The sequence below is a fragment of the Cygnus atratus genome, chromosome 23 (genome assembly GCF_013377495.2).
Source record: "Cygnus atratus isolate AKBS03 ecotype Queensland, Australia chromosome 23, CAtr_DNAZoo_HiC_assembly, whole genome shotgun sequence".
In the NCBI taxonomy this organism is placed as follows: Eukaryota; Metazoa; Chordata; class Aves; order Anseriformes; family Anatidae; genus Cygnus; species Cygnus atratus.
The window spans coordinates 3,780,845-3,805,367 of record NC_066384.1 but is presented as its reverse complement, the minus strand read 5'-3'; the positions used below and the strand labels follow the sequence as shown (position 1 = coordinate 3,805,367).

At 66.8% G+C, this 24,523-nt stretch overlaps 1 protein-coding gene across 1 annotated transcript; it reads left to right on the top strand.

The window, feature by feature from the left end:
- Positions 1 to 13,708: 13,708 nt before the first annotated feature.
- On the top strand, positions 13,709 to 21,168 carry CRYBG2 (crystallin beta-gamma domain containing 2). Its single transcript, XM_035562015.2, has 18 exons — positions 13,709 to 15,730; positions 16,307 to 16,354; positions 16,434 to 16,552; positions 16,901 to 17,057; positions 17,140 to 17,279; positions 17,364 to 17,490; positions 17,572 to 17,735; positions 17,904 to 18,030; positions 18,256 to 18,398; positions 18,480 to 18,606; positions 18,694 to 18,726; positions 18,827 to 18,939; positions 19,134 to 19,263; positions 19,538 to 19,677; positions 19,767 to 19,890; positions 20,316 to 20,474; positions 20,821 to 20,980; positions 21,080 to 21,168. The coding sequence occupies exons 1-18, from the start codon at positions 13,709 to 13,711 to the stop codon at positions 21,166 to 21,168; spliced, it is 4,122 nt and encodes a 1,373-aa protein (XP_035417908.2).
- Positions 21,169 to 24,523: the final 3,355 nt, after the last annotated feature.

Below are 24,523 nucleotides of genomic sequence, written 5' to 3'. Positions count from 1 at the left end.
GTGCGTGGGGATCACCCCCCCCCCCCGACCCCCCCCGTGCCGAGCCGGCCGTGCCCCCCCTCGTTGTGCCCCTCCCGAGCCTCCTGGAGAGCCCCAGGAGCGGCCTCAACCCCGCTCCGCGCTGCCTCCCCACGCGGGATTCCGTCCCGAGTGGGTTCGCGGAGCAGGGGAAGGCTCCGAGGGGAGGTCGGGCACGGGGGGGGATCCTGGGGGGGCTCGCAGTGGGGAGGGGAAGGGGCAGCCCCCGCTCGGGGCCCACCCGTGAAATCCCGCGTGGGGGAGCCCCGCGTGGGGGGCGCCGCGCCCCCGGGCTGAGGCAGCGCCGCCGGAGCTGGCCGCGGTGCTGAACGGCGCCTGTCCAGGGTGCTGCGCCGCGGCCTTCCTCCGCCGCCTCCTCTTCTTCCTCCTCCTCTTCTTCTTCGTCCCCCCCATCATCTTCTTACTCCTCCTCATCTTCTTCCTCCTCCTCCTGCTCTTCACCTCTTTCCTCCTTTTCCTCCTCTTCTTCATCTTCCTCCCCTTCATCTTCTTCTCCCTCCTTCCTCTTCCTCTTCCTCATCTTCTTCTTCTTCCTCCATCCTCCTTCTCTTCTTCTTCCTCCACACTCTTCCTCCTCCTTGTCTTCTTCCTCCTTCTCCCCCTCTTCTTGCTCCTCCCCCTCCTCTTCTTTCTCTTCATCTTCTTCCTCCTCCCTCTCCTCCTCTCCCTCCTCATCATCATTGTCCTCCTTCTTCTCTTCTTCTCCCTTTTCCTCCTTCTCTTCTATTTCCCCCCACTCCTCCTCCTCTTCTTTCTTCCTCTTCTCCTTCTCTTCCTCCTCCTCCTCTTCTCCTTCCTCCTCCTCCTCCTCACCCCACCGCTCCCAGGAGCCCCGCATTGCCCCATCCCCTCAGAGCCAAGCGGCCCCCCGGGCTCCCACCAGTGGGTTTGGGGGACAGAGGAGGAAGAGGAGGAGGAGGAGGAGGCTGGTTTTCCTCCTGCACCCGAGGGCAGCGAGGCAGGTGAGCCTTCAGGAGGACGTGGCCAGACTTGGGGCAGAGGTGTCCCTGTGCCAGCACGGTGGGGGACCTGCGCGGCCCCTCGGGGCTCTGCGCCCTCCCAAAGTGCTGCTCAACCAGAGGCACAGCGGGGACGGGCAGGGCAGGAGGTGCCCACTGCCTGCACGCTGCTGCCGTAATAAACCAACGCTGCGCACACGCTCTCATCTTTACACCCGTGATAACAAGGATAGACAGCGTGGGGGGAACTCCACTAACACGCCTCTGATTCACGACGTCCCTCGTGAGTCCCCAAAGCCGAGTCCCCAAAGCCAAACCCCCTTGTCTGCAGTAGCAGGAGGTCAGAGTCCAGCCGGCTGCTCTCTCTCCCAGTATGACCAGCCTCCCATACTGGGGGACAGACTGGCCGCCCCTCCAAAGCCCTCACCACGTGCCCTCAAGGGCGACCACCTTCTGATTCCATCCCCGCTCTCCAGCCCAGGCCAGTTTGGGTGCGCCCCATTTCCTCTCCCATCCCCGGCTCCCCACCAAAATCTGAGCGAGGAGCACGGAGGGAACCCCCGAGTGCATGGGGAACAGGGACTCCACCTTGGGGCGGCCCTAAAGACCCCCCTAAATCCCAGCCCAGCGAGAAGAGGTGCCGAGAGCTTTCAGCAGGTACCGACCAAAGCTGGGTGTCCCCTCTGCTGCCACCCCCCCCGAGCTGCCGCCAGCCCCCGGTGGGACCGGGCCGGGACCGGGGGCGCCGGGCAGCGTCTGGCACCCTCTCCTGGCCGGCCGCAGCTCGCCTGCCTCCTTTTCCTTCTCGGCTGGGGGATAACTTGGGTGGGGGTGTACGGAGAGACAGGAGAAAAAAAAGAAGAAAAGGAAAAAAAAAAAAAGAAGGAAAAAGTAAAAAAGGAATAAAGAAGAACAAAAAAGAGGGAATAAAGAAGGAAAAAAATAAAGTGGGAATAAAAGAAGGAAAAAATAAAGAAAGAATAAAGACGGAAAAACACAAAAAGAACTGGGGGAGACTTTTCCATCTCTCCTTTCCTCTCCGCTCACCTCTCCTTCCAGGCCCTCTCCGTCCACGCCAGCGGGATGTGGGGATGTGGGGAGGGGGCAGCCGCCTGCCCACGCGTTTCGCTCCCGAGCTCGGCCCCATCTCACCTGGAAGACACAAAGAAAAACACCCACGAGCAGCCCCTGCCTGCGCAGGGGATGAGGGGCACCTCCACGCTGACATGCCCCCCACATGCCTCGCAGGGCTGGGGCCAAGGTGTGCAGAGCAGCCCTGAGGAATGTCCCTGTCCCTTCTGTCCCTGGGGGGGACACCCGGGTGCCAGCACGGCCTGGGGACGGGCCACATCAGGGGCATCCCGTAGCAGGGCTGGAGGTGGGCAGAGGTGTGGGACCATCTCATGGGGGAAAGACGCAGCGAGGCATCAGCGCTTCCTTTCTCCAAACCAAATCCTTCCAGAAATAATCCAGCACTGTGCACCAGCTCCCCCAGCCCCTTCCTGATGGCAGGACTGTCAGCCCCCAGCGACACTTTCCTGTAAACCTTTAATCTCAGCGCCACTTCTCAGTGATCCCAAATTTCTGCCCATCCTCAGTGACTTCCCAAACGACAGCCCCATGGGGGGGGGGGGGGCGGGGGGGGCGCGACCCAACCTCGCTTCCCCCAGCCCCAGCGATGCAGCCCGCAGCGGCGACGGCCCCGCGTCATATTTCTGTGTGTGGCGTATTTGTTTTTTTGGGGGGCCCGTTGAATGGCGAATGCAAACGGGAAGGGGACTCCTTCCTGTTCTTTCAGAGCCGGTCGCTGCGCCTGGCTCCGCTTCAAGGGGCTAGCCAGCAAAGCGGCCGCTTTCACAAATAATGGCTTCATTAGATTGAAAGAAGTGGACAGTGACCTCTCCGAAATGGACTTTCTGACCCCTGCTGACCTCTGGCCCCGGCTCTGACAGCCGGTAAATCTTCCCCCTCGCCGCACGGCCGGGGCGAGGGACGGCAGCACCAGGCACCGCGGTGCCGCCCGGCCTGCCCGGGTCCCCTGCCCCGCAGGATGAGGCCCAGGGGCTGTGCGAGGCATGGCAGTGGCAGAGGTGGGGACTGGTGTCCTCTTGGTGCTGCAAATCACGTCGGTGGCCGGCCTGGGGATATTGCATTTCCAAGGGCTGTGGCTCCGGTGCCATCTCCCAGCATCGCCGTCTGCCCACTGGGAGGCCCAGCCTGGCTCAGAAGCGTCCTCGGAGCCCACGCTGCCATGAACCAAACCCCCTCCTCCTCCTCGTCCCCAGTCACCCAACCTTCTGGTGGGGAAACCGAGGCACGAGGGGGACACCTCAGGAACCCCAAGGCTGGCACTTGGCCCCGTGGGCACGGCCCCATCACCGCCCGCCTGCCTCCTCCCCGGCCCTGCCCGCACGCCACTGACCTTTGGCTACAAAGCGATCAATAACGGAGCCACGGTGCTGCTCCTCCCCCTCTGCCGTCCCCCCTCCTCGTCCCGGGGCCTCTAATGAGCCCGGGGCCTCTAATGAGGCCGGCGGTGATTGAGGGACCCTCGGGTACCTCCCCTGGGTGGGGACACCCCGAGACACAGGTGTGCTCCCAAGGATGCCCTAACGAGCCGTCCCCTTCCCAAAACCCCCAAAATGCTCCCCCGGCAGCGGCATGGCTCAATCAAGGGGCGAGGAGAGGGTGTTTGGGGTGTCCCGTGGGGTGCTGCCTGGTGCCACGGGTCCCTGCTGTTTGGGTGGGGTGGGAGGGGTGCAGGGAAGGGTCCTGGGCCGGGGCGAGGGGGGCTGCTGAGGCTCGGCAGCTCCTCGGTGCTCCCCCAGCTCCCCCGATCGATCGGCTGCCGAGCGGGGATTGATCAGGATTGATCGGCCCCATACATATTCCTGCTCTCTGATAAAGGGAAATCAATAGCTGGAAGAGATCCTCCTCCAGCGTGGCCTCTCCAGAGGCAGAGCCCTCCAGCACGCCGGGGCTTGCAACCCCGTCCTCGCTCCCTAAATCCCCCCACCCTCCTCAAAGCCTTGCTCCCCCCAAAACCAGCTGTGCCTCAGTTTCCCTACCCATAAAATGAAATTTGTGCCCGGGTTCTTCCCCTGGACGCTCCCTTTGGGGAGAAGCCCCCCCTCCAGGCACCTTTACTGGGATGAACCCAGGGTGGGGGCTTTATCCCAGCACCCCTGGGTGCCCCCAGGGCTCTGAGGACATGGGCAAAGGCTCATCGCGGGGGTGTCCCCATCCCCACGTGTCACCACAGAGACCCCACATCCTTGCTGCACCCGTGGGTGCCGCTCTCTCAGCCGGGTGCTGCTCGGCAGCCGGCCCCCAAAACTTTTCCTTCTAAACACCCCCGTTTATTTTAAGCTTTCAGGCCCTTGCAGGAAACCCCAAAGCGAGAAAGGGCAGGGAAGGGCTGGGGGGGTGTTTCCGAAAGGTGCCCGCTGGGGGGGGAGCACCCTGTGCCAGGGCACTGCGAGAGGAACTGGGGGCCAGGTGACACCGGGGGGGCTTGGGGACACCAGGGGGGCTTGGGGACACCACCCGTGGTGACAGGAACACCGCCAGCTCCGAATCCCAGCTCCAGGGATGCCTGGGGAGGTCGGGGATCGACGCTGGGTGCTGCAGCGATGGGGCTGGAGGGCTCCGGGTGGGGGGCACGCGGGGGTGCGCAGCCACAACCAGCACCAGGCGTTTTTATCTCGAGCCATCTCGGGCGGGCGGGGAAGGTGCGAAGTTTCGGAGGGGGAGATATTCAGGTGTCGAGCTCCTCTTCCGGACCCTCACATCTCTTCTGCTCCCCTGCATGCAGCTTCCCCCCCCGCCCCCCCCCCCCCCCCGAGCGGCCGAGAGGACGTGGATGTGCAATGCCCCGAAGGCGTCAACCGCAGCAGGATGCGGGGGGGCTGCACCCGCAAGGTCAGGCTGGGGGTGTTTGGGGTGTGGGGCAGACGTTTGGGGCTATGAAGGGCCAGCCCCCTCCCCAGCCACGCTGCCCCAGTGCCCACTGTCCCCTGCCAGTGCTGGTGGGGAGGAAGCGGGGGCTTCCCGCTGTGGTCGGTGCGCGCTCGCCGTCCTCACATCCCCAGCTCGCTCCCTCCCTCCCCGTCTCGCCTCCCTCCTTCCCTGCTGGCATCACTCAGATGCTCTCAATGCACCCCAAAAACCACAAAGCTGTAGCCAGACACCCACCCTGGGCACCCCATTACCCCCTAGCATCTTGTTACCCCCACTTTGGGCGCCCACCACTCCTTCTGGGTACCCCATTACCCCCTAGCATCCCCTTGCCCCCACTTTGGGCACCCCGTCCTTTGCCCAGCACCCTGCCACCCCCTCCTTGGGCACCCTGCCACCCTCCTGCGCACCCCATTTTTCCCCAGCTGCAAGGGCACCGCTCCAGCCCCAGCTTGGGGGGGGGGGGGGGGGTAAAGTCTGGCTGTGCAAGGCTCAGGGCTCGGCTTTGTCCCCATCCCACCCACCCAGGAAACGTGCCCGGCCCCCGGGGAAGTGCTTTTCAGAGAAGCGAGGGGAAGATAAAGCACACAAGAGCAAAATGACTCTGCCACAGCTGCCCACGGAGCCGGGGCAGGGATGGGAGAGGTGCCTGGGGGGCTGCAACGCCCCCGTCCCCTCCCCAGGGACAGCTCCATCCCGTCCCGGAGCCATCACTGGCTCATTCCAGGGCATAGAGGGACACAAGGGGAGCTGGGGACGTCCCCGCTGGGGTCCCCCCAGTCTCCGCATCCCCCAGCCCCGGAGCAGCCCAGGATGGGGCAGCCCCCAGAGCCCCCACGCTGTGGCTCAGCCCCATCCCCACCATCCAGCAGCGGTGGCAGGGCGAGAGGACAGTGACCCGGGGACCTTCCCCTGCTTCCTGGGGGATTTTCTGCTCCTGGGGGACCAGGACAGGGCGAGGGGAGCAGCACCCCAGCCCGTGGGCCAGCTCTCTAAGAGACACCTCGCTTTTCTCCTCCTCCTCTTCCTCCCCGCAGAGGTGCTGAGGCTTCACCTCGCCTCTCCTAATTTAGCAAGGGCCCCCGGACCCCAGAGGTTTCCTGTTCCCACACTCGCTCCCGGCAGCCACCAAAGCATCGCCCGAGCGAGACGCGGCGTGGTCGGGGCTCACCTCACGGCCACAGCGCCCGGCGAGCAGGTAGGGGCCACCGCGCTGCCCTGACCCACGGGAACATCCCCAGCACCCATCCCTGCCCCTTCTGCCCCTCCTGCAGATCTCTCCAGCTCTGGATCGTGGCTTTTTGCTGGTTTTTGGGGTGCAGCCTCAGCTCACGGGGGGAGCACGGGCGCAGGGTTGGTGATGGGCACCGCGGTGCTGGATGTCGCATACCTGTGTCAGCAAAGCTTTGCCATCCCCAGCCTGCATGGAAAATACAAGTTTTAGGCTTGGCCATTGCCTTGGGTTGGTTACCCCAAACATAAGCACTTTGGGGGGGAAATAGGGTCTGGTTTCCCTTCTGAGGACAGGGGCAGCGGGGCAGGGCTCGGAGCCGAGCTGAGGGCCCCGCCGTGCCCGCACGCTCCCAGCCCTGGCTCCGCTCCCTGCCAGACCCCCGGTTCACACCTGGCAGGTCTGCATTTGGCTTCAGCCCCCCCTAAAAGCCACATTTTTCCCTGGCGGTGGCTTTTTCTGGAGTTTGGGGTCAGCAGGTGGCGGGGTGCAGACCTGTCACAGCGCTGTCCCCAGCCATGCCAGGGCAGCACCGCGGTGCCCAGCAGCCGGCCCCATTTACCCCTTGCTGGGCTCAGTGGAGCCATTTGGGGCACGGATTTCCCCCCCAGGACACCGACACCACCACTGTGCCCTGGGGTGGGCCGTCACCCCCATCTGGGTCCCAGTTTGGGCACTGGGTGCTGGGGAGCACCCACAGGGAGGGGATTTGGGTGGGTGCTGTGTGGTCAGCGGCTTGGTGGTGGGGTGGCTCCCTGCTCCCTGCTCGCCGTGCCGGTGCTGGCACCGAGGTGCCTGCGGGGTGGGCAGACAGGGCTGTGCCCCCCCAGCTCAGCCCTACTGGGTGCTGCTGCACGGGGGAAACCGAGGCAGGGCTGCGGTGGGGCACTGCGCGGACAGTGACAGCCAGCGAGCCGAGCACCACGTCCCCTCTCACCCCCCCCCAAGGCTTTCTGCTGCCGGGGGAGCTGCTGTGGAGCCGCTCCCCCCAATTTTCCCCTTTCTCAGAAGGAAACAGCCCTGCGGTGGCCATGCGGGCAGCACCCAGCCCACGCCGCCCTCCCCGCTCACCGAGCTAAACCGGGATGGAGAAACCCCGCAGAGCTGCTGGTGGCTGCGAGGTCCCTGCACCCCCACAGGTCACCAGGCCTGGAGGGGGTCCCCAGCAGCCCCCCGGCCCCCACAGCTCCTGGATGGGTGACGGGACCCCCGTGCACGAGCCCCTCACCTCCTGCTCTGCCCCAGCACCATCGGTGCCTGCAGCCTGCGGCCGGGGCTGGCCGGTGAGGGTGCAGCAGGGCTCGGGGTCGTTCCCTGCTGGGTTCTGCTCGTGCCTTCCTCCCCTGCTCTTCTCCCCAGGGGCTGAGAACTCAGCAGCTGCATTGCTGCCCGCAGAGCCCCCTCCCCGCGTCCCCTTTTTACCCTCCTGCACTTGTGGCTTCTGCAGACCCCGCAGCGAGTGCCTCCGCCTGTCCCACGGACACAGCCGTGCTCCTGCTCCGCCATCTCGTGTCACTGTCCCCCTGCAGGGTCACCGCACGCATCCCCACCCTCTCCTCTGCCCACAGCCCCCCGGGACACCAGGGCAGCCGGGACCCCCGCAGGACTGCCTCCCCCCCCCTGCAGTGTGGGTGCTCTACACCGAAGACATCCCCATCGGCAGCACCGAGGAGGAGGAGGAGATGAGAGCTGAGGCCGAAGGGCTGCAGAAAACCTCAGAGCAAACGCCGGAGCCGACGAAGGAGACGGTGCCGGCGGGGGCTCGGCCGCCCCCCACGGTGCCCAAGGGGCTGCGGCTGCACCTGGGCAGCCTCTGCCCCCTCCTTGTGCCCCAGCCCTGCCCCTGTGGCACCCGCTGCCCCCCGTTCCTGCTGGCCCCGCACCCTGCACCACCCCTCGCCCCGCTGGGTGACACGCGGGCCCTGGTGTCACCGCCGCAGGGTGGCACAGGCTGCGGTGCCCTCCTGCAGCTGCCACCCTCCCTGGGGACGCACGGCACCGTCCCGGCCCCATGCAGGCAGCGGGTGCCTGAGCTGCAGAAGGCACCGGTGGCTTTTCTGCCTCTCCCCACAGCGGGTGGGTGCCCGCCACCCCAAAAAGCCCCCGCCTGCCCGGCCAAGCCACCCACCCGTGTCACACTGGGGCCGCGGGGGAAGCAGGACGGCAGGAACAAGTACGAGTGCCGCGTCTGCACCAAGCGCTTCAGGCAGCTCTCCAACCTCAAGGTACCGGGGGGGGGGCCCCGCTCCTCATCCCCAAGCCAGCAGCACATCCCTCCTCCCTCCTTCGGGCTTTGGGGACAAGGCACAGCAGGGGATCACCCCAGCAGGTTGGGCTCCTCGCTCTGTGCCTCAGTTTCCCCCCATCGGCACGAAGCACTGGGATCTCCACACCCCTGTGTGCTCCAGCCGTACCCTGGGGGCTGCTCCCATGGGGGGAGGTCTGGACCCCAGGGTCCCCTGGGTGCTCCATCCCCCCCCCAGCCCCCTGCCTCCCCCCCCAGGTCCACCTGCGGGTGCACAGCGGCGAGCGGCCCTTCCAGTGCGCGCTGTGCACCAAGCGCTTCACGCAGCTGGCCCACCTGCAGAAGCACCACCTGGTGCACACCGGCGAGAAGCCGCACCAGTGCCCGGTGGGTGCACGAGGAGGGCTTTGGGGGACACGAAGCGGGGACACAGCACCCCTCGAGCCCCCCCCATCCTTTCTCCCCGCAGATGTGCTGCAAGCGCTTCCGCAGCAGCAGCAACCTGAAGACGCACCAGCGGCTGCACGCGGGCCAGGACCCCATCCGGTGCCGCCTCTGCCCCGGCCGCTTCTCCCCACGCATCCACCTACAGCTCTGCCGGTGCCTGTGCGAGTGCTGGCACCTGCCCCGTGCCCCCCCGGACCCCCAGAGCCTCCTCGCGCAAACCCTGGGATGCTTCAGCCTGGGCATGGGGTGGCTGCAACGGGAGGAAGAGGAGGAGGAGGAGAAGGAGGAAGGGCAGAGCTGCCCCGCGGCACTGCTGCGGGGCTGGGTGCTGGGGGAGGGGGGGACGGGGCTACCCGGGTGGGCAGGGGCGCACGCGGGGTGCCCTGTGCCTGCCTGGCCCTGCTTTGGTGGCCCCTGGAGGCAGCCGCGTGCCCCGTTGTGGCTGGTCTGAGCTGAAGCTGTGCCTTTCTGCCGCAAACGCCCCTTTCCATGGAAAAAGGTTTAATTTCTCAGCCCCCTCCATCGCCGGCACACCCCGAGCTCCGTGGTGCCTGTGGGGACGTGGCTCTGCCCATCCTCACCCGCTGCGGGGCTGGGGACATTATTATGGGATCATTCCCGTGTTTTTGTTCAGTAAAAATTCCTGCCGTTGGATCTGGCCTGCTGGTCCCTGGGGCCTTGTTTGCTCTCCAAATAACCGGGCTGAGCTCCCGCCGTGCCGCGGCCCCAGCCTGGGTGCGCCAACCTTTGGTCCCGGCACCCTCCTGTGCCGCAGACCCCATCCCTGGGCTGGACCCCGCGCTGGGGCTTTGCTCCGGGGGTTTCACAACCCCAGCCCGTGGCTGCAGCGGGGACGGACAGGGCAGAGTCCGGCCGGCATCGGTGAAGGTGGGTGGAGAACAGCAGAGCCACGAGCTCCCAGGGCCCATCCGGACCCTGAAACTCCTGGCCAAGGTGCGGTGGGACCGGGGTGCCCCAGGCTCCCCACTGGAGCCGGGTTGTGGCTGCATGCACCGAGCTGGCAGTGGCCGAGCGGCTCCCCGGGCGGTGGCCGGGAGCAGTGGCCTGGGGCGAGGCTGGCACGGCTCGGCAGGGCACCCACGGGTGCTGGGGCGGAGCGGGAGGGGCAGGGCGAGGATCCAGGGCGGGTGCTGGCTCTGCCACTGCCCTGAGCCCTTCCAGGAAAGGGCCCCGCGCCCGCGCCCCGGGCCAGGTCTCCTGCGCGGTGGCCCAGGGCCACCGTGACCACTGCTGTGTCCCCAAGTCAGCGCTCAGCCCCTGGGGCCCTGCGGGACGTGCGAGGCCGGTGTGGCACGGGGACGGTGGCCTGGCTTGGTGGCAGCAGTGGGACAGCCACGGTGGCCGTGCAGCCTGCCCTGGCCCTCTGCATGTTGTGGGCAGGCACGGTGCGGTGCGAGCTGCCCCTGTCCGGGGCTGGCAACTAATTCAGCTGTGACGGTGGCCACGGGCCCCCCCCCCAGTGCCTCGACACAGAGTTGGGACCCCAGAGGTGGCACCGAAAGGATCCTGGTGGTCAGAGGCGGCCAGCGGGCAGGGGCCACGGGAGCCACGGAGCCCCCACGGAGGTGGCAGGGGAAGGGTCGGCGGGGCAGGGGGTCCGGGGGGGCCCCGCCAACCCAGGCGAGCCGGTCTCCCCGCCGGCGCTGCTGAGTCGCAGGAAGGAGAGGAGCAGGGTGCTGGGGAACCAGCCCGACCGGCTCCCCGGCTGTCAGCACCTGAGGAATGCCAAACCTCCGCTCGCCAGGGCTGGGTGCTCGGCGAGGGCTGGGTGCTCGCCGGGTGACTCTGCCGGTCCGCCCAGCCGCGGCGTGCCGGTGCAGGGAGCAGCACCCCGAGCCCCGCACGGCGCCCTCGGCACGGCCAGCCCGGCGCCCACCAGGACCCTCGGCCAGCAGGTACGTGGGGGTGCGGGTTTGGGGCCCGTGGGTGCTGCCGTGGCGGGTGGTGGTGGTGGGAAGGGCGGCAGTGCCGTGCCGGGAGCGGGAGGGCACCTGCTGCCAGCGGGACCGCGGTCGGAGCCGTGCCCCGGTGCGGCGGCGCTGTGCTGGGGCTCCCAGCTGAGCCGGCATCGCTGGGAATGGGGATGGGGGCTGAGCCCCTCTCAGCTCCAACCTCTTCAGGGGTTTAACCCCACTCCCACATCAGAGTGTGTCACTGGACCCACTGGGGACAAACCGGGGCTCACCCACCTCTGGTGGCCTTGTGGCTGGGGGTCACGGGGGCCCGGCCGCCCCCATCCCCTCCTCTCCGCAGGGCTCGGGGCTGGGGGCTGCCCGCGACACCTCCGCACCGGGCAGCAGGGGAAATGGAAATCGCCCTGCCCTAATTATTAACCCTAATCTGAGCGGCAGCCGCCCAAACCAAAGTCCTGATTTTCCTGAAGGTGGCAGGTCCGCGCTCACCCACAGCCCTCAGGTGCATCCCGGCGTGTCCGCGGGCCCCGCTTTCTCTGTGGCCACCGGCTCAAAGCTGGCCGCAGGTCGCTGCCACCCGGCAGCCGCTGCCCTCACCTTTTGCCTTTTAAATTGGGTGCTCAGAGCCCCAGCCTGGCTGCTCCGAGACCCTGCGGAGTGCCAGGAGCTGACAAATGAGCCGAGCGGCTTCACCTGGGTGGGACGGGGTGATTAATTGGCCGTGCCAGGTGCCCGTTGCGACAATACGGCTCGGTTTCGCCGCAGCGTGTCCCGGCGTGCACAATGGCCCGGCTGGGTGGCCGCATCCTGCACCTGCCTCCATCCAGGGTGCTGGTGCCAGGCAGGGAAGCCCGGCGCTGGCTCATCCCCAGCACCGCTGGCACCCCGGGTGTCGCTGGGTGCCGGATCCTGCTACGGGTGCGGGGTGCGGAGGGCTGGGAGATGCTGACCTCGAGATCTTTGGAAATCCAGCTCAGGGCTAGAGTCAGCCGTGGTGCTGAGTCAGAGCCTCCCAGCACCCCAGTATCCCCATCCCTGTGCCACCTGGGGCCATGGGCACGGCAGGGATGGCTGAGCACCGCCGGCGAGTGCTTGAGAAACCAGGGCTGAAGCAAGCTGGGGATGAAATCAGGAGCCAGGCAGCACGGTGACGCCGGCTTCACGGGGAAGGTGGCACAGCAAAGAGGGGTCCATGTCCTTGCGTCCCCGTGTTCCCCCCCTCGTCACAGCCAGGAACAGGAGAGTCCCCAGCCCCAGGGTCCCAGGGTGACTCTGTGGTCATGGTGCTGGGGCTCCCTTCCAGCCTAAAGCCACTCGTGGTCCCCAGCACGTCTCCACCGGTCCCTTTTCCACCTGGGACTTGCGGTGGCCCTGCGGGTCCAGCTGCGGCCCTGCGGGTCCACATCCAGCTGTGGCTTTGCTGATGCGGGTGCGTGACCCTGCCTGGGCTCATCCCAGCCTCCAGCCGTGCTCGCTGTCCCAGACGAGGGCTCCTCGCCTCCTGGAAAATGACACCAACCCTTCCTATCTCTACTGGAAAGACCTGCTGGGCCGGGGCGCGCGAGACGCGGAGGGCGCGTGGCGGGCAGGCAGGAGGGGCGGGCAGCTGCCTGCACCCAGCACTCCCCTGCCTGGCCCTGGCACCCCCAAAACGTCCTGGTGAAGGCCAGCCTGGAGGCAGTAGGGCTTGGAAACGTCCAGGCCCAGGCAGTGCAGGAAGAGGCTATCACCATGGTCGGGAACCCCCAGTGCTGACCCCAAGGATGGGGGACTCCTCCCCACGGAAATCTCAGGTCCCGGCCCGGAAAAATCAGCCCGGGGAGGTTTTCCCCCATCCCCAGCCAGGAAAGCCCCAGATTTGGCCTCTCCCTGGGCTGTGCCCAAGCCCCTGATCCTCCTGCAGCCCCCGCAGCCTCACCGGGCTGGTGACACCACGCAGCTCGTAACTGGGAGATGCCGAGATGCTGCCACGCTTCCGGCTCACTCACACGCAGCTGCCTCGTCAGCTGCTTTCCATATCCCAAACACAGCAATAAAACCCTTCTGGGGCGGTCACGCAGCCTCGGCACGGCGTCGCCTCCGCCGGCCTCCCCGTGAGCTGGGGCCCCGGGGTGCCCATGACCTCCCCGGCGCGCACCAGGGGCCGGGGGCTGATGCCCAGTGCAGGAGCTGGGTGCTGGGTGCCCACTCTGCTCAGCGTGCAAGCGGTGGGTAATTAGCACAGCTCGTTTTCTCGTGCCAATGGGGCTGCAGAGGTAGCTGGAGCGATCCCACCTTTGCCCCGATGCAGGGAGGGTGCTGCCCAGGTCCCCACCTCCTCCTGCAAAACCCCATGGGTGCAGCGGCTGCGGCACAGCCCTGGCGAAGCCTCTTCACCCCGCGGAGCTGCCTCCCTGTTATTTTTTGGGCTTGTTTGTTTGCTGTGCTTGCTGACTCGGCGCAGCCCTGCGCCCTCCTGACTCATCCCGCAGCTCGGGGCACGGCCCGGCCTGGGGCATGGCCCGGGCTGGCCGCATCCTGCCTCGGTGGCGCGGCGCAGCTCCCCGTGTGCCGGCCGCAGGAGTGCTGGGACGTGCAGGCAGAGGGGGTGGTGGTGTCCCACACGTCCTGCGTGTGCCAGGAGGGTGTGAGCATCCCAAGAGATGCTTGAGATGCATTTGGGATCCCCAAAGCCACCTCCTGTATGCATGGGATCCCCCTTAAAACACCCTAAAAGGACCACAGTGATGCATAGGGCGGTTTAGGGTCTAGAGGGGTGGGCACGAGGTTGGATCCCAGAGGGTTTCAGCTCGGGTGCCCCACAGTGCGATTTTTGGTGCCTCTCCCCGCAGCACTGACAGCCCCAGCACCACAGCAGGGGCCCAGAAGAGGTGGCGGGGGCCGCAGCCCCCCCGGCATGGATTCACCGCTCCGGCACAGCAAGGCGAGGGGCCTCGTCTCCAGCACCGAGCTGAGCATGAAGCAACCGCCGCCGGGACCTGAGGGCCGGTCCCGCTTCCAGAAAGTCTCGCTGGTGTCGCGACGGCTGGAGCAGGCGGCGGACGGGGGGGCCCGCGACGGCAGCCCCTCCCGCGTCTCCCTGCTGCTGCAGGCCTGGGAGCGGGAGATCGTGGAGAAGACGTCGGCCGGGCCGGCCCCCGTGGTGCACCGGGGATGCTCATCCTCCGTCAGCATCCTCAAGGACTTCACCGCGCACGGCCCTGTCTTCTCGCAGGTCTACTCGCCCGCTCAGAAACCCCGGCAGAAGGACGAGAAGGGGGGGGATGACAACGGCACGGCACCGGCGGCTGCGCCCCGGGACATCCCCGTGCACCGGGAGAGCTACATGCACGGCGCCCTCCTCCCCGCCGGCCCCGCGGCCGCCGCAGCCCCCTGCCACCGCTCGCCCCGTGACGGCTCCGGCGCGACCGAGCCCAGGGCCAGGCACGTCACGGTGCTGCGGGCAGGCAAGGAGGGAGCCAGCCCCAAGCCGGGGGGCACAGAGGGGAGGAGAGCCCAAAACGGGCTGCGCAAGGCTGCCGGCACCACCACGTCCCCATCGCAGAGGGAGAGCTGCGAGCAGGATGGTGGTGGCTCCGTTGAGGTCGCGGCACGCACGAGAAGCTCGCCGGGCGCCTCAGGTGCTGGGGGAGCCCCCGGGGAGAAATGTTTGAGGCAAGCTGAAGCCGTGACGGTGAACGCGGCATCAAGAGATGGCGACAGGCCCCAGGACCCACAAACCAGTAAAACCAGTGCCCAGCATCCCCCAGAGGACGTCAGCAGCCAGGCAGATCAGGCTGGTGTGGGAGAGGGAAGCACAGTGGATGGGGATGGCATTGGTTTGGCCACACAACCCAGGACAGAGAGCTCTGGGGGAGCTGATGGCACCCCCGAAAACCTCTCCTTGGAGGTGAGCAATGGTCCTGAGCCCTTACCTGAAGCACGAGCATCTCCAAAAGGTGCAGAATTTGAGAAGGAGGAGGGTGAAATGTCAGGGGACCCACAAAGCATGGTCCAAGGGCCTGAGAGCATCCCTGAGCCCCCCACAGAGAGCATCCCGGAGCCCGAGCCTGAGAGCACCCCAGAGCCCGAGCCTGGGAGCACCCCAGAGCCCCCGCAGAACCCCCCAGCCCCTTCCCCACTGCCTGAGAGCCCCCCAGACATGGCGGAGGAGGACCCCGAGCTGGTGGTGGACATGGAGATCTTCGTGGACACGCTGCGCAACATGGAGCCCTCGGAGATGCGGAAGGCGCCCAAGGCCCCGCGCCAGCCCCGGCCCTCGGCACTGGGTCGCTGCGCGGCGCTGCCGCCCATCCACGAGGACCGCGTGGCCCCGCGCGCCCCCGTCTCGCTGCCCAACGCCCTGCGGGAGCTGCTGGCATGGGGCGGCGGGGGGCAGCGGGCAGAGCTCCCCCCAGAGAGCACCGGGAGCCTCGAGGAGGAGGAGGAGGAGATCGAGAACCCCTACCTGAGCCCCGGAGAGAGGGCGTCGCAGGGGCCCCGCCGTGGCACCAGCAACAGGGAGCCGGACGCGCTCCTGGGGGGGCCGAGGCTGGGGGGAGAGAAGGAGAGAAGCAAAGGGGCGCAGGGCAGGGCGGCGGGCGAGCAAAGCGTGCTCTTCCGAGGGAACGTCCTCAAGGGCATGGCGCTGCTCTCCGACTTCCTGGAGCACCGGGCGGCCGCGGCGGACGAGGCCAAGCCCTACTCGCGCCTGGACAACAGCGTGCTCTACAGCCGCTTCGTCGCCCCCACCGCCGCCCCACTCTGCAGGGACCGGCGGGACCAGAGCTCGCCCCCTGGCGGGGTCCCCGGTGGGACGGGCACAAGCGAGCACCCCGGCACTGAGGCGGTTGAGCTGGAAGCCCCGAGCCCTGGCCACGTCCCGCCTGTCACCAAAGAGCCGGAGAGCACCATGGCTCCGTGCCCCGCTGACGTCCCGGTGAGTGATGCCCATCGCACGGCCCCAGGGAATGCTCTGCCCTGCCGGGCACATGGGAGGTGGTGGGGTCTCGCTCGGTGTCACGTCTGAATCCCCCAAGCAGCTTCTCCTGCTTCCAGTCTATGGCTGGTGCTTCCCAGAGGAGTGGCTGTGTTGGGAAAGGTCCCAGTGTGAGGGGAGGGTACTGGGATGGGAAGGTACTGGGATGAGAGGGTACTGGGATGGGAAGGTACTGGGATGAGAGGGTACTGGGATGGGTGACGGGAGGGTACTGGGATGGGAAGGTACTGGGATGAGAGGGTACTGGGATGGGTGACGGGAGGGTACTGGGATGGGAAGGTACCGGCACTGGTGATGGGAGGGTACCAGGCCGGGTGATGGAGGGCAGGGGCCGGGCGGAGAGGCCGGTCCTGGAGGTGCAGGAATGCTCGAGGTGTGGCTGCTCGGGGCGGTGGGAGGGATCCGCAGGCTGCAGACGTGAGGCCGCAGCTGCTGCTTCCTCGGGCTGCGGCGATGGCTGGTGTGGGCGACGTCGCCCCGCGCTCCTCATGCGCCGGTGTCCTCGGGTGTTCGCAGCAGGAGGACAAGGAGGGCTTCGAGAAGATCAACACGAGACCCGGCAAGGTACAGGGTGTGTGGCCGGGGCCGGGCTGGCCGTCCCGGTGCTGCGGTGCCGTAGCACCTCTGCTGTCACCCCTCCCAGATCGTCCTCTTCTCCGAGGCCGGCTTCGCGGGACACAGGCGGGAGATCTGGGGTGACGTCCCCGACGCCACGTCCTGGGAGCTCTCGCACACCATCTCCATCAGGGTCATCCGCGGCGGGTAGGGGCCGGTGGCGGCGCGGGGACGTGACACAGGGTGGCACTGGCGCAGGGACGTGGAGGGAGAGCTCAGCTGGGGCCGGCACTGCCTGTGGCCGGGGTGGAGGCCACCAGGTCACCGCCCGCCCGGGGTTCATCAGTGGCCGTCCTGCTGCTGCTAACGACCGTGGCCACGAGCCAGCATCGCGGCGGCACGATGTCCCCACCCCGCTGTGCTGCCGGAGGCTCCTGGTGGCCGGGCCAGCCGCGTCCCGCACCCTGCCATTACCCAGGGCCGGGCGCGCGGCGGTAACCGAATGAACGGGGGCGCGGGGCGATTTTCCCCCTGGTGCTCCCGCCCCGCTGGCAGGTGGGTGATGTACGAGAAGCCGCGGTTCCACGGGCGCAAGTGCGTGCTGGCGGAGGGGGACGTGGAGATCGACAACCCCTGGACGGCCTACGGGCAGAGCAAGGAGCCCCGCGGCAGCCGCCCCTTCCGCATCGGCTCCTTCAAGAGGGTGGTGCGGGTGAGCGCACGGCCCCTTCCCTCGGCACCCAAAAAAGGGGGGGCACTGGGGGTCCCCCTCACGCTGCTCCCCCCCCCGGCAGGACTACCGCACCCCCGAGATCAGCCTGTTTGCGGAGGAGAACGGCGAAGGTGCCAGGCTGAATTTCACCGACTCGGCCGAGGACACGCGCGTGGGCGGCCAGGCGCTCGCCGCCTCCTCCATCATTGTCCACTCGGGCCTGTGAGCGGGGTGCCCTGGGCTCGGGGCGCTGCCACCCCGGGGTGCTAGCGGCCGCCCTTGAGCGTTTGGGTGTTTCTTCCCCAGGTGGCTGGTTTACTCCAAGCCTTTCTTCGACGATGACCCCTATGTCTTGGAGCCGGGCGGGTACCCCAACTTAAAGGCGTGGGGAGCGAAGGATCCGTCCATCTGCTCCATGCACCCCATCAGGCTGGTGAGCGCTGCCTGCTGTGGGGCCACATCCTGAGCGCGTCCCCTTGCTGCTGCCTTCTCACGGGGGCTCCTCTCCTTCCAGGGCTGCCCCGTCGTGGAGCGGCCCGGCGAGCCGCAGGTGCTGATCTACGAGGACGCGGGCTTCCAGGGCCACAGCTTTGCTGTCAACCGAGATATCTACGACCTGAAGAACCTGCCTGGGCTGGCGCTGCCCACCCTGGGCTCCCTGCGCGTCCTGGGCGGCTGGTGAGCGGCATGGGCAGGCAGAGCTGGAAGGGGACAGAGCTTCCCGGGGCTGTGGGATGATCAGGAGCAGCATCTCCGTGGCAGGGAGGGTGGCACTGGAGCAGTGTCCCTGTGTCCTGACACGTGCTGGAGATGGGGGGACCTCACTGCCCGCGTGTCTGCACGCAGCTGGGTCGGCTACGAGAAGGAGGGCTTCCGAGGCCACCAGTACCTGCTGGAGGAAGGGGAGTACCACGACTGGAGGCAGTGGGGCGGCTACAACAAGGAGCTGGTGTCCTTACGGCTCATACGGACGGTGAGGGCACCGTGTGGGGATGGAGCCACCCGCCCTGTCCTGTCCTCATCCCCCGCCTGGGCACGGCCTGAGAGCCCCCCAGACTCATCGCACACAGAGGTCTGGGTGCAGAGAGCTGCTCCCACCGGCCTCTAACACCACGCGGGATGTGGTGCGGAGAGCACCCAGCCTACGGCCCCTTCCCCACGACAAACGAAGGACTTGGGGGTTCCTCTGTCCCCGCAGGACTTCTCCGACCCGGCACTGGTGCTCTTCGAGGCCATGGACTTCGAGGAGGGCCCCAGCGTGGAGCTGAGCGAGGCGCTCCCCGACACGCAGCTGGCCGGCTACGGCACCGTCACGCAGTCCATCCACGTGCTGAGCGGCGTGTGAGTGCGGGCACAGGGGACCAGGGGGACAGAGGGGACAAAGGGGCCGAGCCTGAGCCAGCACCCGCGTCCCCCCCGCAGGTGGGTGGCCTACGAGGGCCCCAACTTTTCGGGCGAGCAGTACATCCTGGAGAAGGGGGTGTACCGCAACTGCGAGGACTGGGGCGCTGCCGACTGCCGCATCGCCTCTGCGCAGCCCATCCTGCAGGTGAGAGCACCCAGACACCCCACCATGCACCCACGGGTGCCCCCGGGTGGGCAAGACGCCAGCCAACCCCGCTCTGTTTGCTTCCAGGTTGGGGAGCACAACCTGCACTTCGTCTCCAAGGTACGGGGTGGTGCACGGGGAGGGGGACACGTCCCTCATTGCGATGCCGCCCTTTGCAGGATCGCCCCCGTCACCGAGCCTCTTTGTGCTCCCTCCCCAGATCCTGCTCTTCTCAGAGCCCGACTTCCTGGGGGAGCACCTCGCCTTCGAGGACGAGCAGGGCGCCCTGCCCGATGGCTTCGTGCCCCGCTCCTGCAGGGTCCGCGGGGGCAGGTAGGACACCCCGGGGCTCGCTGCCTCCGGATGGGGACTGGGACAAAGAGGAAACCCCAACACCTGTGGGTGTTAGGGAGAACCGGGCACGAGGCTGGCAGCCATGGGGACACCCATGGGGGCTCGCTGGGAGGGCAGGGGACACCCACCTGGCACGATGGCCACATCAGCCTGGGCATGCTCCTCTCTGCCAGCTGGATCCTGTTCGATGGTCAGGACTTCTCCGGGGAGCAGCACGTGCTGTCCGAGGGCGAGTACCCGACGCTGGGCGCCATGGGCTGCCTGTCCTCGGCCACCATCCGGTCCCTAAAGAAGGTCCCGGTGGTGAGTGTCGGTCCTCTGGTCTGAATTTTTGGGTAGACCTGTGTGGTGCCAGGAGCTGGACTCGATGATCCTTCGTGGGTCCTTTCCAACTCGGGATATTCTATGATTCTACGACTCTCCCTTTGCTGGGGCAGAAACCCCCCAGGAACCTCCTCCTTCCCCTCCCGTGGCTACCCCAGTGCTGGCTCTCCAGCCTCGGATCCCTCCTGCACCCACGGGTGCTCGCTCCCTCTCCTTGCCCCCCTCTCCCCTCACCTCCTGCCCCATCCCACAGTTTTTCTCAGAGCCCTCCATCTTCCTGCACGGGCTGGAGTGTTTCGAGGGGAAGGAGATCGAGCTGAACAGCGAAGTGCGGAGCCTCCAGGCGGAGGGCTTCAACAACCACGTGCTGTCGGTGCGCATCAAGGGCGGGATGTAAGTGAGCCCCGGCCCCGCTCTCCCCTGCCCCACATGGGGGGGCTCTGCGGGTGCCCGGGCTGACCACGCTTTTCCCATCCCCGCAGCTGGGTGCTATGTGAACACGGCGACTTCCGAGGCCGCCAGTGGCTGCTGGACTGCACCGAAATCACCAACTGGCTGACGTACAGTGGGCTGCAGCACGTGGGGTCCCTCTACCCCATCCGCCAGGTGAGCGCTGGGTGCCGGCACCCAGGGAGCCCCAAAAGCAGCCCCGGGGGGCAGGCGGCTCGCAAGGAGCTCGAGTCACCAGCCCTGACGCAAGGGGCCCGGAAGAGGCAGCGGGGCACGACCTTGGGGAGCAGCACCCCGCCGACGGCGCTCGCCCATGAAAGGTGCCGCCAGCCCGTCGTCGGCACCCGGCTCCCTGCCCTGGGAGCGGCCGCCGTCATGGCGAAACGCTCCCCGGGGACAAACGCCTTGCACAACGTCCCGGCGTCGTGGCAGGGATTGCCATGCCCAAAACAGCTGCAAGAGACAAGCCAGGGCCACATCCGTCACCCCAGCACCGCGGGGACACGGCGCAGCGCGGGTTTTGGGTGCTGTGGAGACCCCGGTGTGCAGAGCCCGAGCAAAACGGGCTTCTCTCCTCGCAGAGACGGATCTATTTCCGCATCAGGAGCAAGGAGCTGGAGCTCTACCTGTCCGTCCCCGACGACGTGGAGGACATGAAAGCGGGGCGCGTGGTGGTCTCCAGCCTGAGCGAGCAGAGCAGCTCCGTCTGGTACTACGAGGACGGGCTGCTCAAAAACCAGGTCAGGGCTCATTGCGTGACAGCCGCGACTCGGAGCTGGAGGGGACCTGGGTGACGCACCCCAGAGTGATCTTTCAGGGCTTACAGCAGCTTTTTCCTAGGCTAACTTCAGCCTCGACACCAAAGACCAGTTGATTCTCTCTTCTCCTGGAGACATGAAGGCATTTCTGCCCCACCTGAGGGCTTTTATCACCCCGATCATCCCCACCCCTTGCTTGCTTTCCTGCCTTTCGTGTGTCCCACCCCAGCCCCAGCTGCGTTTGACAGGGAACCCTCCAGGCTCAAAGCCCCTGAGCCTCATGGGGTGGAGGGGATGGGGCTGACGTGGCCACCGTTGCTCCCTGCAGGTTGCCCCTAACATGAGCCTGCAGGTCATCGGGCCGGCTGGGAAGGGCTCCAAGGCCGTGCTCTGGTCCGAGACACGGATGCCGCGTCAGACCTGGAGCATCGACGCCCAGGGACGGATCCGCAGCCAGATGTTCGAGGACATGATCCTCGACATAAAGGGTGAGGCCTTGGTGCCAGCACAGGGGCTGCTGTCGCTGGGACCCCGTGGAAATGGGGCACCAACCTGCTCTGCCCTCCCCAACCCTCTCCTCTCCGCAGGCGGCCGATCGTACGACCGGGACCACGCCATCATTTGGGACGCAACTGAGGAGCGACCCACGCAGATCTGGGACGTGCAGGTGCTATGAGGGGGCAGCGTGGCCCCAGCGCCGAGTAAGTGCCACGGTGCAGGGCGAGGACACCGTCAGCCTCCCTGCCAGCGTCCCTGCAGTGGTAGGGGGCTGCCCCTGCCCCGCCGGACACCCCTCAGCCCCGGCTGCTGCTGTGAAGGATGCCCGCGACCACCTCCATCGCCAAGGGGGCGACCCCACCACCCTCCTGGGAGCCCCACAGGACACGCTGCTGACCCCATGGGACGCTCTGGAGGGTGGCACAGCTGAGCCCCTTCCCCTCCCCAATCCCCTCTGAACTGTATTTATGTATGTGTGTAAGATACGGCCCCTCGCGCGGGGCCAGCCCTGCCTGGGTTTGGTTTCCTTGTCCTGGTGTTGGCCACTGCCCGGCTCCCCCCACACCAGGGAGCTGCTCCCTTGCCCGCATCGGTGCAGTACGGGGCCCAATCCTGCTCCCCGGGCGGGAGCTCAGTGCCCTCTAGTGTCCAAGGGCCACAAGCGGCACCCAGCTCTGGGTTTGGAGAAGCGAGGTGCATAACTGCACCCCTCGAGACAGCAGCGTGTCCGGTTCTCGATGCTGCTAAGGGGAAGTGGCTCTGGATCCCTTTCCTCCACCATTTCTCTAGGGGTGCAGCAGGATGAGGACCCCAAGCGCTGGGAGGTGCCCTGGGATGTGTCCTGGTATCACTGGACAGGGCTGGGCTGTGCCAGCACAGCGCTCAGCAGGAAAATGTGGCTCTGCACAGGACCCCCAGCCCCAGCCCCTTTGTGCCCCCACCCCAGATCCTGCTTGTGTGGGGGCTTTGGCTCTGTTTCTGTCCCAGCCCCAGGCAGGGAGAACAGAGACGTGCATGGCAGATGGAGGGTGTTTAACCAGGGAAAGCTCTACCATGGACAAGGGTAAAGGTGCGGGGGGGGGTCACAGAGAGGATGTTTGGGTCATGAGGTGGCAAAGGACACGGTGGTGCTCCAGATGGACACAGTGATCATCCTGACGGCCATCAGCATCCTGCTCTGCTGTGGGCTTGGGACTGTTGAAACCCACTGCTGCCAGCATGAGCTTTGCCCTGTCCGCACGTCCGTCCATGCTGCAGGACACGGGCAGAGCCGTGCCGCGGCTCAGCTCCCTCCTCCTCGAGCTCCCCAGGACAGAGGCGTCCTCCGTGCGAGCAGAGGGCAGGGCAGGGCCGGAGCTCCCCGGGGACGTGACTCAGAGCCAGGAGGGACGCGCGGGGAGAAGCCCGTGCAGCCGGACACGCAGAGCTGCTGTCCTCGCTGCGGGCACAGGAGCCCAATGCTGGCGGGGGCCCGGTTCGCTGAGCAAGGCTGAAGCCAGTCTGGGGCAGCCGTGCGCAGGGGCAGCCAGCGGTTATCGGCCTGGGGCAGGGCTGGGCTTACACCTGGGGTGCTGGGAGGGAACGGGGGGAGCGGGGCGAGGCCGGGACTGGGGGAAGAGGACGAGGAGGGTGAGGATGAGGATGGCGAGCACAAGGCACGCAGGCAGCGGGGAGGTGCAGAACCACAGAGCTGCCGCCAGCCTCTGGGGGCCGGAAGAGGTCCCCAGAGAGCGGGGTCTGGCTGAGCCCGGAGGCGCCCCAGCCCCGGACACTGCGGCTCCCCCTCAGCGGAGCCCCGCAGGCCCTGCCCGGTACGGGCGGCACCAGCAGCAAGCACCCGCGGTTCCCTTAGGAAATGGCCGCCTCCTCGGCCCGCCCTTATATAGCCCGCCGGGCCGGGATAGGCCGCGCCGGATTGGTGAGGAGCACAAGCCCTGCCGTCCGATTGGCCCGCACGGCGGGGTCCGCCTTGCGATAGGCCAGGACTCGGCCTGGGGGCGGATCCGCCCGGCCTGAGGGGGGCGCTGCGCCCCTGCCCCGCGCCTTAGGGCCCGGCTGCGGCGTCCAGCGAGGCCTGGGGCCCCTCAGCGAGCCCAGCCTGAGCGTAACACCAAAATAAACACCACGGTGTAATAACGCAATAAAGAAATACCACAAAGCCTCCACGCTTTATTTCTCAAAGCCTCGCAGCGCTCCCGCTCCAGGGCCGAGCAGCTTCGGGGCTGCCGGAGGCTGCAGCCATGGCGGGGCGCCGCGGGCACGGCAGGGCAGGGGGAGCAGCGGCAGCGTGCGGGCAGGCCTGGGGCAGGGGGACGCCGTCCTGGGAGCGTCTTCGTGGGGGGACACGGGGGAGGGCAGGGAGCTGGAGGTCCCCCATCAGCACAGTCGCGGGAGGAAGGCCGCAGCCAGCCCCAGCACGAGGAGGAGGATGGCGGGGCTGCTGCCCGGCGGGCTCAGGCTGCTCTGAGGCATGGTGCCGTTGTTGTTGGTGGCACCGGTGTTCACCTTTTCATGCGCCTGGATGAAGGGCTGGAAGAGAAAAGGGGACAGTCAGGAATCGCCACACGTGGGATCAGGCAGCAGCGCTTTGGGGGGAAATCCCCCCCGGGACCCGTCAGGCGGTGCCCCGGTGCCAGACAGGACGCATGGTCTCCTCTCCCCCAGCTGCACACAGATCAGTCAGCTTCTGGGTTTTCCCTCTGCATGAAGCAAAACATGCATGAAGCCTAAACATGAAGTGCAAAACAAGCCCTCACCATGCCGTTACCACATTTCTAGCCAGGGGCTGTTAGAAATTGTGCGTGGGGGAGCAGGAGTGAGGGGGTGGTCTCCTCCTGTCCGCGCTGCTCTGAGGAAGCGGCTGGGGACGTGGGGCCTGCGAGCCCTGCCATGGAGGATGTGGGGCACAGAAATGGAGCTGGGAAAGCCCCGTGCTGGAACCAGCAGTGAGGAGGAGAGAACCCCTTCCTGTTGGTACTGTGGGCTGTCGCAAGCAGTGGCATTGCAGTCATTGCGTGAAATGGTAACGCAGCTGGGGTGGAAATTTCAGGGCAGTTTCCTTCCCTCTCTAAAGAGACCTTCCCTTCAAATTAGGACATTTGCTTGAATTCCTCCTGCCCTGGCTGTACAGAACCACTTTCTCTGGGGGGTTTGTGCAAGCAAGCAGCAGTGCATTTCATTGTTTCTCAGCCCCACTGGGTCTCTCTGGAGCTGGAACAATGATGAGGATGGGGACAGCCCGCAGTGCCATGAGGAAGGGGTTCGCTTCTCACGGGAAAGTAAACAACCTGCAGAGGGAAGAGGGGATGAGGGAACTCTCTATCTGTGTCCAGTGTCCCCGCAGCCCCATGGCTGTGCCAGAAGACTCCACGGCCATGCCTGGTATCCCCCCAGCCCCACAGCCATGCTCAGCATCCCTGCAGTCCTGCTCAGCATCCCTGAACCAGGCATGGGATGGGGACAGAGATGGGGCCAGCATGCGAAGGAGAGGCTGCAAGACGGGATGGAGAGCTGAGAAGTGCCAAGGTTACAGA